Genomic DNA, 14,517 nt, shown 5'->3' with positions numbered 1-14,517 from the left:
GGGTGTGCACCACAGCTACAGAGCCCTGATGCTGCAACTGAGACCCAACGCAGCCAAATAAATCAAAAGGTAAATAAATAAAATGACTGTTGCTTTAATATACTAAGTAGTTTTGGGGCAGTTTGCTACACAGATAACAAATATTCATTATCTCCCATCTTCTCACTTCTTGAAAGCAGGGAGTATGTTACACACCTCTATGGCCCCAGTACTTAGGCATAAAAACTGGCCTAAAACCAGGCCTTATCATCTTTAAATAAATTAATCTCATAGCAAAACAGACAAAATCTTTCCAAATCTCATACTGAGTTGAACAGTGTCTCCCCAAAATTCATGCCCACCCAGAATGTGACCTTAAATGAGGTCATACTGGGTTACAGTGGACCTTAAATCCAATGACCAGTGTCCTTATAAAAAGGCCATGTGCCAACAAAAGCAGAAACTGAAGCAACACAGCAAGAAGCCAAGAAACGCCAAAGGGCTACCAGAAGCTGGGAGGAGGAACGGAAGGACTCTCCCCCAGCACCTTCAGAGGGGGCCTGGCGGACACCCTGACTGCAGATTTCTGGCCTCCAGAATCATAAGAGAATAGATTTCTATTGTTTAAGCCACGCAGTTTGTGGTAATTTGTTCCATCAGTCACAGGAAACCAATACAAACCCAGAGGCCCAGAGTGGGCAAAGGTAGCAGGAGCCCTGGTGGTGGATCAGTGGGCTAAAAGCCACTGACAGGAACCATCTCCTTTCCTCTCAGCTACAGTCTAATTATTTTACAGTAAGTTAATTATGACACGTGCAGTTCCTCTTCACAAAGCATCCCACAAACGAATCTTGTTAGTTTTCCTCCAAAGAATTAGCAAGCAGAATTACAGGTTTCCGGTTATAAAGAAGCGAAGACTGACTATGCTGGTTTAACTGCTTCGCCTGGGTGACTGGCCTGGAAGTGCAGTTTTCGTGTCCACCCTTCGGGTTCCAGGAGGCTTCCACACTGAAAGGCTGTCTCAGGCCTTCTCAGCTGTTATCCAAATGCCCCCAAGCCCCCTTTTCCTTCCAGCCCACTCCCCGGGTGACTCAGGGGGCGCCCGCCGCTGACCCAAGCACCCCTACCTGGGGCAGGATGACCTTCTTCAGCTGCTCCTGCGTGAAGTGCTCCACGTAGGCCTCCAGGTGGGACAGCAGCACCACGCGCACATGCTCCTCGTGCACCTCGAAGAGCCGCAGCAGCACAGGGATCACCCGTGCCTGGAACAGCGCTGGTGAGAGGAGGCGGGGGGCTTCTCCCTGCGTGTTGTCTTCCCCCAGATCAGACGGGGAAAAAAAGCATCACTTCAGTGAAAGGAGCATGAAGCCTAGTGCATAAACTGAGCCCGGAACTTCACACACAATCCTAAGTACTCTTCAAAATTCTTATGTCCCAAATCAAAGGCAAGCGCTTCTTTGACCCCATATTACTCAAGGCTTAACTGTCTTAAGTACACTCCACCTTGTAGGAGCGTTTCTGATACACTCTTATACTTAATGTACTGCAAAGATATTACTGTTGCAGTTGTTCCTGCAAAGCCAGGAAGTGTTAAATGCTACAACAGGAGCTGGTCCTCTCTTCAGAGCAGTTAAGGAAGGTCCTTCAACAGAGACAGGCATCAGAACTATTTGGGGACCTTTGAAAATATGTATTCACCTGTCTTCCTTCTGTCCCAGACCTCGGGGGCCAGGCACAGGCAAATTTAGAAAAAGCTCCCCAGGTCATTCAGATCACCACACAGTAACCGTGCACTGTTTAAATAGGGACAAATAATTCCCAAACTCCGTAATTACCAAGAATACTTTGGAAAAAAAATTCACCTTTTTTAGGGCCGAGGAGGTAAGGAAGAAAACTCTTAACAGCTACTGGCTCTGCAAACACCAGCTGGTTAAGCAGAAGAGGCACCAACCGTGAGGCTATTAATTCCTCTGACAGGCAGCTGACTCTGTCCAGCAGGAATCTGGGGGCAAAGAAGGAAAGCCTGGGACACTGCAGCAGCTTACTTGCAGTTGAGACACATGCAGCCTGAGCCCACATCATCGAAGTGATGCATCTGAAATGTGGCTAGGGAAACTGAACAGGGGGGTCCCCAGATATTTAAGAAAAACACAGAAGGTGTGAGACAACACCAGCTAGTCAGTACATATACAACCTCCGATCCAAGCTAGGAAATTTTTTTAACAAATTGCCCCTCATTAATAATAGCAAGAGTGTCCTCTTTCCCCTCTAAAAACCCAGAGTCTTTTTAGTCAATAAAAGGTACTTTCTCAAATTTAAAACACACGTGTACTTAGTCACTCAGTCACGTCCGACTCTTTGTGACCCCCATGGACTGCAGCCCACCAGGCTCCTCAGTTCATGGAATTCTCCAGGCAAGAATACTGAAGTGGGTTGCCATTTCCTTCTCCAGGGGATCTTCCCGACCCAGGGATTGAACCTGGATCTCCAGCATTGCAGGCAGATTCTTTACTGTCTGAGCCACCAGGGAAGCCCATTTTAAAACACATAGGATATTACATTACTTAAAGTGTCTATGGTAAACAAAACACTGGCTTTTGTTAGAAGAAGCTAAGTACAAGCACTTTGTTAAGAAAGACACAGACATCAGGTATTAACACTAATAAGATGCCACCATACAATCACCCTGAGCAAGTACCTTGCCTCCTACCTAATGGGGAAATGGACCATACCAAGCATTACCTCCTTCAAGCCCCTCAGCCACTATCCACCAACAGGTCCACGGCCAGAATAATTCCCACCTCTTTTCCAGGTACCAAGGATGTGAGGGATTCCTCTTATTTAAGGCCATCGCCACAGGGCCATCGCTCCAACATTCCCTTCTACCCTAGGGCCACAGGCCAACAGCCCCCCAGCATGAGGGGGGCTTCAGTTCCTCCCTCACTCCCTCCAGCTCCATTCTGTGAGTCCAAAGACATGCTCCCATCTTTTCCAGCCTTAAAAACCGCCTTACTTGGCTCCCTTAGCAATTCAGTAGCAGCCCCATGTTCCTCTCCTCCAAGCTTTTCAGGAGGTTTTACCCAAAGGCCACGTTCTCACCTTCTGCTCACGTTTCAATTCATAGCAGTTTAATTCTCTCTGCTCAAATGGCTTTTTCTAAGACAAAGTTACAAAAGCTCTCTTGATGGCAAAGTCACTGCTATCTTTCTGAAATTCTCTACCGTTGGGAATACCAGCCCTCCTGTTTCTGAATCTCCCCTAACCACTGCTTCAGCCTCACTTGTCAGCCACTCCCTCCCCACCAGCCCCCTGACAAGCTGGGTGCCCCAAGTCCTTTTCATGCTACCCACTTTCTCTGGGAAAATGCCAGTGACTACAGGCTAATGAACCTTAATATTCACCTCCAGCTCATCCTCATCAGACTCCTCTCCTGAGATGCAGACCCATCTGCCCAAAGGCCCATGTCCACCTCTACCTGGAGGCCCACAGCCACTTCCAACCAACACGGATACCAGATCCTACGTCTTCCCTCCAGTATTTTCCAGCTCGTTTAGTGATCATCACTAAGGCTTGCCAGTTTTTATGTTTTAATATTTTTTATCTGTGTCTTCACTCTACCATCACTGCCCTTACCTGAGGCCTCCCATCTATTGCTGGCCTGCCATGGTCTGCCAACAACCCAAATCTTACATGAAGTAAAGCTGTGCCCCCTCCGTAGAAAACAGAGTAATCCACCCAAGGTGAGAGGCATCTGTCTCACAGCCTGTTTTCACTCCTTTGACAGTTTCAAGGCCTGAAGCCCACTGCTTACCAATAGCGTCAATGCTCCTCTCGGCCACATCCGAGCGTGCCTGCCCTACCCCCTCCAGCAGGACTCAAGTGGTCGTCCCTCCACACACAGGACCTGCTGCGTCTCACTGGTTCACACCGCCTCTCTAGGATAGCTTTTCTCTAACCTCCTCCTCCTTGCCCCGTCCTCTGTGTTCTCAGGACAGCCCCCTCAAGCTCCACTACTGTCTACGGATTATCAGTCTGTATCTGTTTCCTTCACCACAACTATACTTCCCAGGGTCTAGCAGAGAGCCTGACATAGAGGAAATGCCACTGAACTCTGTCTAAGAAACCCAATGACTGACTCATCTTCTCTAGGACCCCTGAAGTGATTACATGGACTTAATCCAAGTTACTAAATTTTAAGGCCTGAATTTTCTGAACTTACTTGAAAAATTCAGTTTTTTCCTCTTCGCTCTTCAATGTTAAACTTTTCAAGAAATTTACAACTTCTAGAAAATCATTCCTAAATGCCAAAAAGAAAAAAAAAAAAAACATGCAGGACAACAGATTAAAGAAGGCACATTAAATATCAAAGCCATAATGGCAGACCACACGGTCACACTACTCAACAGACACATCTCCCTGACCACGTGGACGACTCTGCTGTGACTAGTTTAGAAGACGAGTGCTCTAGGACAAGCCCTGAGGGAATTTAATAGTTTAAGAATATCAAAGGGATCTGTGAAGAGGATACATGCTTAACCACACAAATGTGTGCATATACAAACGCAAACAAATGCTGTGGTTTTAATAAAATCATCACAGTCATCCAAACATTTTGTTGTAACAGGATGTGGTTACATGAAACGTCCTCGGAGAAATGCTTTTACTGTTACAGAACAGTTGCTGATTCTCAAGTCTCCTCTGGGGAAGTAATAACTATTAAAGAGGGTTGCAGAAAGAGGCATTTCTGGTACAAGTCACAGGGATCTTCTCACGATGCCTGTTTTGTCTGGTCACTTTTCCAGCCAGGCAGGGAAGAGGGTGACAAGAGTGGGTGGTTTCCTGCAGGGCCTGCAGACAGTCCCAAAGCCAGCTCAGCTCCAAGCAAAGGCGGCCCCTGGGAGGGAGGCTTTAGCAGCAGCCAGCAGCCCCCACCAGCAGGGCTGACCTCCTCTCCTGGGTCTCCACACCTCACCTTTGCACCTGTTTCCCTATGGCATGGCAGAAAGAGCGCAAATGCCTTGACCAGAGAGTAAAATCAGATGGCTCAGCTGCCTCAGTAGGAGCTTCGGCCCTGCCTCCTCCCGCTGCCCCTGGCTGGGCTTTCCCCTCACGGGCGACAATCCCCCCACGGGCAACAATCCCCTCATATATAACAGTTTATGAAAGAGGGGGCCGGTGTGTGGTTCTGCCTTCCCTTTCCTGTTTTTATTGAAGGATAATTCAATTCAGCTTTACGATGTTGTGTTGGCTTCTGCCAAACATCACCATGAATCAGCCAGAGGTATACCTATGTCCCCTTCCTCTCCCTTGTTTCATCCACAAGTCATACTAAAGAACTCCTACCACACACAGTGATGAGAGAATCTATTTACTGTAAAGGATTCTTCTCCACAGAGGGTCTATCAGTCTGAAACATCCCCCCCCCAAAACACATGGAGATACCTTGGTTAAAGGACTCATAATGGGAAAGGTCTGAATAGCTCTTTTGGAACATAAGTAACAAGGCCCATGTGACCACAAGGAAAATACCCCCTCTGCTGTGTTTAATGATATACCTCATCCTATCTTAGAGGCCCCTCCAGGGATAATATCAACTCTCCCTTCACTCTGATTTCTCTCAGGCTTTCCGACTGCAAACCCATAAGGATTTTTAGTTTCACAACTGACATGAGTTTGATTTTGCTAATAAAAGCTATGAATGAGGAGTTAACCTGTGCAGAAGTTCTGCAGACACGGAAATTTAAAAAATGAAGGACACATAATTAAAACTAACCTTGGAGAGGTTCAAAAATCTCTCTGAATCCAGTGACAGTATTGACAGCTATACTGTGCCCTCCCTCTAAATTGACTTCTTTGCTGTTCCATCACAAATTACTAAACAAAGAAAACAATCTTCTGCCTGCCTGAAGAAAACCAAGCTCATTTCCATGCCCATCCTCCACCAACAAGTAAAATTCAACAATAACAAACTCGTATAAATAATACAATGTCAGCAAAACAGAGAGGCTGTGTTAACATTAAGTTCCTCAATTAAGTTCTCCAACTCTACACCACTGGACACAGCCTAGCTTCTTCATGTTCACAGAAGTCCTAAGGAATCCAGCTATAATGTCTAGACCCAGGTGTCCACGGTGAAGGGGTTCTAGAACTTCCTATCTGTGAGAGGAACGTGAGAGGCAATGACCACGTCTCCCTCTACTTCCCACGTGGACATGACTCACTCTCCCCTAACACTAAGGGGCAACAGCAGCAGCAGCACGAGGGCCCGCACCGCCCGGTCCTCCAAACCCCACCGCGGGAGTGTGGCCCACAGGAGGGCCAGCAGGGCCAGGCAGCGCGCCGCACCGGGAGCCTCACCTGAAGAAGTCGTGGCACAGGAGGCTGCAGAGCGCTGGCCGGCACTGCGGGCTGGGACTCAGCAGGGCTGAGTGCAAGGTCTGTTGAAAGCTGGAGAGAATATCCGCTGCAACTGAAATTCAGAGCAACAATTAGTTCCCACTGCCTCCTCCCTCCTGTTAGGACCTTTACAGCTGGAGGCCGACGGGAGCAAAAACCAACCTGGAAAAAGCCCGAACAAAGAGAGCCCTGGCTGGTGCTCAACAGCTCCCTGCCTGCCTGAAGTCAAACTCCTGGGCAGGTGGAGAAAACCATCCTGCCAACACATGCACCCCCCTGCTCCTCTTGGAGGCCCCCACCTTTCCTGACTGTCAGCTTAACTCAGCTCAGGCCTAGAGGAGGCAGCTGAGTAAGTGGCAGGTTTGAGGGCCTTTTCAATCAAGTCTCCTAACCCTCAAAACACAGGAAGTCATTTAAAGGACTGTATTTCCTCTCAAGGATGGTACAGAATTGCCACCATGCTAGAAATAGTGAAGAGCAGTGAGTTCATCACCCACAAAGGATGTCCTAGAGCTTAATTCTCAAATGTTTAGGCTGGGACAGCTCAGAGCTGATGGCTGAATGGTGCTTGTAACTTCAGAGGATGGAATGAACCAGGCAGAAGAAACTGCGTTAGAACTGCACAAAGCTGCAGCAAATGAGATACAGGCTGGTAAAGGGGCTTAATGTGTACAGACCCCAGTACATGTAAAGGATGGACATCTGAAGGCCCGGAGCAGGTGGAGGAGAGTGAAGCGGGCTGTCAAGTACGCCACCAGAGAACTCAGAGAACTGTGTGCTCAGTAGCCTGGCCTTCAAGGGCCAACCAAAGAAAAAAGTAATGAGTAAATGAAATCATGCCCCCCATCCCCCCAAAAAATCAAAAGGACTTTGAAAGAATCAAGATAAAGAAATGTTCATCTTAATTTAGAAATTAATTGTAAAAAACTCTGAATCTTATCCTCAGATCATTACATACACATCAACAGCACCATTCATTTATTTAAAGGCTGGTTTGATAAGGAATGGTCCTTAGACCATAAATACAGTACCAATCAATAAGATCATAATATAAGATACCCAAAGCCATAGTTCCAAGTTCTTCCTACTTAAAACTCTTTTAACTGTCCAAAGTGAAGAAGCCCAAAGCTTCTGCCCTCACTGCTATGACGATCTGCCCTGCACAAAGTTTCTTGGTAAGCAACGGTTCCGTACTACAATCAAACGCCACAGCATCCACCGTGGATGGCTGTCCCACTAATTCTGTAGATGCAGATAGCACAAGTCCAACTCACCCTGTTCACTTAAGACTGTAAGCAAACTTTCCACCAGTGTCCCAAAAGAATAGGCATCCCGGGCGTGTCCGTGGGACGCTGGCAGAGTCGTGAATTCTGGAGACTAAAAGCAGTAAAGACCATTACAACCAGAGGATCTGCTTCAGAAACCATTCCTAATCTTCTCTGAAGCACTTTCTCCCATTTTTGTGTTTAGTGAATCCAAAGTTAACTACGCAGTATCACACACAAATTTCTAAGCTCTTAAAATGATTAGTGAATAGAATTTATCAAAGATATTAATAATATTAAATAAGGAGGGGGGAAAGGCCATAATATATGTTTGTGGCTTTCAGAAATATTTCTGACTACAAACTGGAGTAAAAAAAATTACCAGCAGCATTATATGCACATATATGTGTAAGTACATAACAAAAACAGAAGTTTCAAAAAACAGTTCTTAGTCTTGCTCCTCAAGATGTCCGGTGATACTTTCTATTTACTCCCTTATTTTTTTTTCCCTTAAAATGCCAGTCAGGACCCCTACAAATCATTGGTTTGAAAGACACTAGTATATACACATAGCACTGCTTTGAATAAACCTGAGTTAGTTCAAGTCCTAGGTTTATACTTAAGTTTATTGTTGAGTTTGTGTTTCTTGCAAAGCACACTAAGTATGTCTTTTGGGATCAAAGTCTATAGTGGTTAAGGACAAATTTAGAAAGAACAAGTGCTTTTGAATTTATTGTTAAATATTATCTTTCTTTACCAGCACCATAATATTAATAATCACTCTTCCTCACATCTTGGAATCCCAACTAACGGCAGATAGGCAGATGATCAGCTTGGGTGAAGCAAAGGAAAGGGCTGGGCTCTTGTTTCCTCAACTCTCATGGCTTCCACAAAGGTACAAAGGCTCACCATGAAATGGTATGGTGCCCCCACTCTGCTCACACCGAGGTGCCTCTCATCTTTCAGTACCATCACAGGTGTCTACATGACCAAAACGTAAGTTGAATTTCAAGAAAAAAGGCTCTCTGCTGTGATGACATGATCAGTCTCAGAAGCCTTCAAGGCCAGAGGAATTAGGAAGTGTCTATGACTTAGCAAAAAGGTGGGCAGAGGAAAGGTTTATTGTTTTTGTTTTTTTTTAAGTTTCATACTCAGTTACAGAAAGAAGTCTTCGTGACATCTGAAGTGTATCATCTTACCATCTCTTCAGGAGGAATAGATGCTGGGTCTCTTACTGACCGAATACTCCTCAGAAACTAAGAGAAATAAATTAAGGAAAGTAAATTCAAGCATATATTTGGTGAACCAATCTCTTACATCAAGTTACAAAAGCAAAGAGCAATCAACACCAATGAAACCTTCAAACCAATGCTACAGGCTAAATACATAAATTAAAAATCTTCATCACTGAAAAATGGAGATATAGTGCCTGGTATGGCACAAGACTTAGTGGAAAATAAATATCAGTTCCCTTTCCTTTTCCTTTCAGCTGGTTTAACAGACACCCTCTGGTGTTCAGACGTATCTCTATATCTGATTTATTTATAAGGCAATTAGAAATACTTCTTTCTCATCCTACATGAAAGTGAAAGTCGCTCAGTCATGTCCAACTGTTGTGACCCCATGGACCATACAGTCCATGGAATTCTCCAGGCCAGAATACTGCAATGGGTAGCTGTTCCCTTCTCCAGGGGATCTTCCCAACCCAGGGATCGAATCCAGTTCTTCCACATTGCAGGTAGATTCTTTACCAGCTGAGCCACCAGGGAAGACCCTCATCCTATGGAGATATTAACAAATAAAAGACTTCTCCAGCATAGGACAAATCTATCATTAATCTGCTCTCTGAATCAAGTCAGTCTGAGTTGGTTGCCACATGAGATACGTAAGGACCTTATAAACTAGAGAGATAGAGCCAGCATCCACAGAACAACATTCATCTACTGACTCATCAAAGATCATTTCTCAAGAGCTTGTATGTTCCAAACGCCATCTAGGGCACCAGGAATACATATTGAATGCAAGAAATCCCTGTCCCCGGCTCACGACCTAAAATGTACACTAAGAACTTTGACAACCTGCGCTGGTTGAGCACCTGGGAAGCCCAGGAGGAGGACTACTCTTGTTAGGCAGGGGACACCTCGGGGAGGGCTTCACAAAGAGGAGATTTAACCTGATCTAGACTTCAGCGAGATGTCAGCCTCCTCTTACATCCTGCAGAGTCCAGGGGAAGAAAGGCGAAAGAACAGCACACAAGGGAAAATGCGGGTGAAGGAGGAGAACCCTGCTGGACTGCACGGAACAGGATGCAACCAGAGTGGAGCTCAATAACCGAGTGGCACCTGGAGCTGAAGGCAGGCTGGGGAGGAGCTGGTGAAGGGCCTGGAACCCTGTGGTACAGATGGGATACACCCACAGAGGGAATTACGCTGTTATACTGATTAGCTGGAAGCTGACGTCTGAGAAGAAAGGGATCAACGGGTACAGAAATAACAGAGGAATGTCTTCATGGTGGAAGGAGCATTTGAGCTGAGCCAGAGCCCCTGAAGGTACACCCGCAACAAGGCCCCCGTGAAACCTGCATACAAGGGAACAGGGGGAGTGAGGTGGAGCCAGAAGTCAGGGAGTCCCCTTGTCAGTAAGGAAATCATGATGTGTGTGTTTGTGTGTGTGTGTTTTAAAAGGCTAAGTCTAGTGGCAACATGCAAAATTATGGAAATAAGAAACAAAACAGAGAACAGTAAGACTGCTCAACTCCGGAGGGGAATTTGTAGACCTCTGTCAGACAAAATTATAAGACGGAGCACAGGCAGCAATACCATGGCCCACAAAGAGTTACGATGCACAGTACCTGACACCAGCTCTTAGGACGTAATGTATGACTCTGGAAAACACAAACAAGTGCTCAATGAGCATGTCTAATGTGCCTAATATGTGCCAGGCCCTATTCCACGTGGATGGATAAAGATACGTATACAACACTATCACCCTCAAGAAGCTCAGCCACTGGTAAAGAAGGTAGACACATGGAGGCAATTCGACATTAAACACTCAGTGGTAAAACTAAGTGCAGGTTACTACAGGAGCACAGAGGGTGGGCATTTAATGGAAAATTGATCAAGCCTCTTCCAGTCTCAAGATACCTTCGCTCTAAAATGAGAAAAGAATAGATGATGCCTAGCCCCTCTGGATGGTAAAAGCCGACAACCCCGTGAATGTGAGTATTGACAAAAAAGCCAAGTCTCCAAACCTCAGCTCACACTATTGCCGGAGCAAAGTCCCTATGGGAGAACCACACACCAAAATGCTATCAGACTCTGAGTGACACAGAGGGCCTGGCACCTGGCTTACCTCTGGCGTGGCCTGAGCAACTTTGCAGACTGTCTCCATTCCTCCCAGCTTCCAGTGCCCGTCTTCGCTCACAAACACAGACGATATGCAGACATTGTTGTGTGTGAGGTGTCCCTGGGGAAAAAATAACAGGAAGAAGATTGCCATTCCCATTTTCTGAGTGGAAGTTTTAGAAAACTAAGAACTCATCACCCAAAAAAAAAAAATATATATATATGGCAAGTCTTTCTACTTGTGGCATAATAAACAGAACTACAACTTTAAGAAATGACAAATTCAGTGATCCAGCTTAAGCATTATGAGGTTAGGAAAAAATGAAAAACACAATGGAAAGGCTTATCTCCCCCTGCCCAGTGTGGCAGGTTAATAAAGACACAAAAGCCACCGCACAGACACTGTACATCCCCATCTCCATCCGAGGTGGGAGATCCAGGTGTCCTTATAGGTAAATTTATAAGTCTTTTCAGCCTACATCATGTGCTTCAAATGCCTTTAAAGGAAAATTTTATCTTTGCTCCCATAAGGTTATTGTATTAATTTTCTCCTCTAAATACTTTCTCACCTACATTCTATCACGAACCCAGATCCACTTCACCTGAAATCTTGTCAGTAGGCATTAAAAAAATTCTGCCTGAAGAAGAGGAAAATGGAATGATAAGGACCACCAGAAATATCCCACAGACCACAGAAGAGCCAAATTTAAAACTATGTAAAAAAATAGTACAGTCAAATAAATGAGGGAAGAAGAAAACGAGAATGGGGATGAAGTATGTTTTTCTCAAACCAGAAATTATTCCAGTAGATAAGTGCACTTTAAATACTCTACCTATCAGATCCAATAGGTACACATTTTTTATATAAAACATTCTGAGGTATGTATATATATTTTTAAAGGAAAGCTTAGAATAGTATTAGGGTGTGTTTCTGCTTGAGAAAAATAAAGGCGAATAAACACTTAGGTATTTGCTTAAGACACACAAAGAGCGTCTGTGGCCTAACACACTGATCGCTGAGGTTGTCTATGACAAGAAGCAGGGCCCCGGCTTCAAGGACAGGGACTGGTTTCCTTGTCTGCACTCTCATACTATTCAAACTTTTTACCGCATTCAAACATTTTTCCAACAGAGAAAATATTCCACCACAGTGCAGCATTAATAATTCTACTTATGTGTATCTTAGAAATACTTTTAAGAGACAATAAATTCAAAGTGATATTTGGAGAGTCTATCTCCCATTAATAGAAAAAATGTTTTAAAAACACATTAAGATCAGTCAAATGCAAGGGCTTCTAACCTGTAACTGGTGTTTCTTAATCTTGGGAGGCTGCCATAGGCCTTTATACTTCAGAATGTAAATCCCATTAAGAAACTAGTAGTTCAATAATACTGTTAAGAAACAGACCACAAGTAAACAATACCACTTTATCCCCATAATAGTATTAAGGGGCTGCCTATCTTTGGCACCACCTACTTGAATGGGAAAGGGTGTGTAAAACTCTGCCTCTTTCTAAGAAATGATCATTTCTTTCATTAAAAAAAAAAAAAATTCCTGGAAACAAATAGAAACATGGTCCACACCAGCACTAATGCTACTAAACTTTTATCTCATCCTAGTAACAAATACCAGCTGTAGATATTTTTAGGTAAAGACTTATCCAAAACTAGATACAGACTATATAGTAAACTGAGATAAAGTTCTATAAGTAACTACCCAGGGACAAAGAACTTGTTGCCTGCTCCACAAACCACTTGTTTCTCTATATCATCTCATGTGCTCTTTTCCCTCAGGAAGCTTTCGGATGATAATAGTAACTTATGATTTCTATAGATGCCAAAATTCACAAGCACTACCCCATACATCAGCCTCCATCTCCCACTCATGGTCTAAATGAAAGGCTGTGAGGCAGACTGTCCAGGTTACTTACTCGGTCATGAAGGAAGATAAGAGCCAGCAATATGTCATAGATCCCAGCACAGACCTCTGCAGAAGACAATGTTTCCAAAACCACTTCCAGAGGCTGCACTCGCTCAGTGACGAGATGAATGCCGTCTGCTTCCACAGTGCAAGATAAAAACCTTAGCAAGCACGGGTGACGGAGGGTCTTCAGGTGCTTTAAAAATACAAACAGAAAAGTCGGTAAAGTTAATGACTCCACGCTTTACCGTCTGAGCCACCAGGGAAGCCCAAGATTAATTATAGTCTCAAATATATTGTAATCAATTCAGAAATGTATACTTAAATTCAAGGTCTTCTCCAGTTTCTTACCTCCCCCACCTAACCCCCAAGTTTCAAAGGAGGCAAAGAAAAATCCATGACTTGTTCTGACAGTGTTTACTTTACCAGCATTTATATTACTCTATAGAGACTTTCATTTCCATGAGTGTAAGCCCCCAAGAGCCCAGATTTCCAATGATTATTGCTATAAATTCTGAACAAAGCACCGAAAACAACACCTGAGAACTCTGAAAAGTAAACAAGAGCATGTAGACTATGGACTGCAGTCACCCAGGGGGTGAGTTTCCTGGTTCGGGGGATGTCCCTTCTCACAGCTGTGCGCTGAGGGCAGGCCCCAGGTGCAGAGCAGTGCAGCAAAGGTGGCTAAAACACGAATGGAAACTCTGCCATCTTCGTGGCCAGGAGAACCAAAGCAAGTTTGAGTATGAGGAAGCTGTCCCAGAGGAGAGAGAGCCGAGGGAGGGAGAAGAAAAGGCCCCGGTTATCTGTATGCCCACACAGGTCTCAGACCAACCCTGGAACCAAACACGCACAGGACAGACCCAAATCAGCACAGCGAAGTTTTGGAAAATGAGCTAAGGTTTGAACTACCATGCACAGGAAGGGTGAGAGGAGAGTAGTTTTTTTTTAAAAAAAGGCGGGGGCGGGGGGGGGGGGGCTTGAACCCAGGGGAATTGACCATCTGCAAATGAAAAACATCAACATTCTTCAGAGAATTATAACAGAACCAAGAGTCTATGCAACAGGGCATTCAAAATGTCCAGGATACAATCCAAAAGCACTCAGAAGATAAAGAATCATGAAACTGTGAAAAAGCAGCTAACAAATACCAACCCCAAGACTGACCAGACACCAGATACTAGAAATTATCAGAAGGAATCTGAAGCAGCTATCACCACCATTCCCGCCTGGAGAGAGAAAGAAAAGAGTTATAAAATAAGTAGAAAAACAGAAGCTCTCGGAAGAGAAATGAATGTTACATAAAAGAACTAAATGGAAATTTTATAAATTAAAAATACTACAAATTAAAAAATACAATGGATGAACTTAATAACAGAATGATAATGACAGAGACAAGACTCAGTGAACTTAAAGTTGTTAACCAATTTAAAGAACAAAGAAGAAAAAAGAAAAGAAAAGGTCAGAGCTTCAGAAACCTTGGTAACAAAAACAAAAAGTTTAATGCACGTAACTGGAGTTCTAAAAAAAAAAAGAAGAAATAATTGGGACATAAAAAAATATAATGGTTGAAAACTCCCCAAATTTGGCCAAATACTTAAGTTTACAGATT

At 44.3% G+C, this 14,517-nt stretch overlaps 1 protein-coding gene across 2 annotated transcripts in view; it reads right to left on the bottom strand.

Moving 5' to 3' along the window:
- Nucleotides 1-14,517, bottom strand: part of SCYL3 (SCY1 like pseudokinase 3) — a 48,541-nt gene that overhangs the window by 19,772 nt on the left and 14,252 nt on the right. The window contains exons 3-10 of one of the 2 annotated variants that reach the window (XM_040263545.1): nt 12,916-13,101; nt 10,992-11,105; nt 8,840-8,896; nt 7,650-7,752; nt 6,337-6,448; nt 4,199-4,276; nt 1,842-1,981; nt 1,107-1,291 (exon numbers count right to left, since the gene is read on the bottom strand). In XM_040263545.1, coding sequence (XP_040119479.1) covers nt 1,107-1,291; nt 1,842-1,981; nt 4,199-4,276; nt 6,337-6,448; nt 7,650-7,752; nt 8,840-8,896; nt 10,992-11,105; nt 12,916-13,101 — 975 coding nt within the window. Of the gene's footprint in view, nt 1-1,106; nt 1,292-1,841; nt 1,982-4,198; nt 4,277-6,336; nt 6,449-7,649; nt 7,753-8,839; nt 8,897-10,991; nt 11,106-11,553; nt 11,635-12,915; nt 13,102-14,517 lie in introns of those variants that run through there. The other variant, XM_040263547.1, reaches the window with a different exon arrangement.

Source organism: Oryx dammah, unplaced genomic scaffold, assembly GCF_014754425.2.
Source record: "Oryx dammah isolate SB20612 unplaced genomic scaffold, SCBI_Odam_1.1 HiC_scaffold_21, whole genome shotgun sequence".
In the NCBI taxonomy this organism is placed as follows: domain Eukaryota; kingdom Metazoa; phylum Chordata; class Mammalia; order Artiodactyla; family Bovidae; genus Oryx; species Oryx dammah.
Note: the sequence above shows the minus strand (reverse complement) of the source record. Positions and strands in the feature narration are given on the sequence as shown.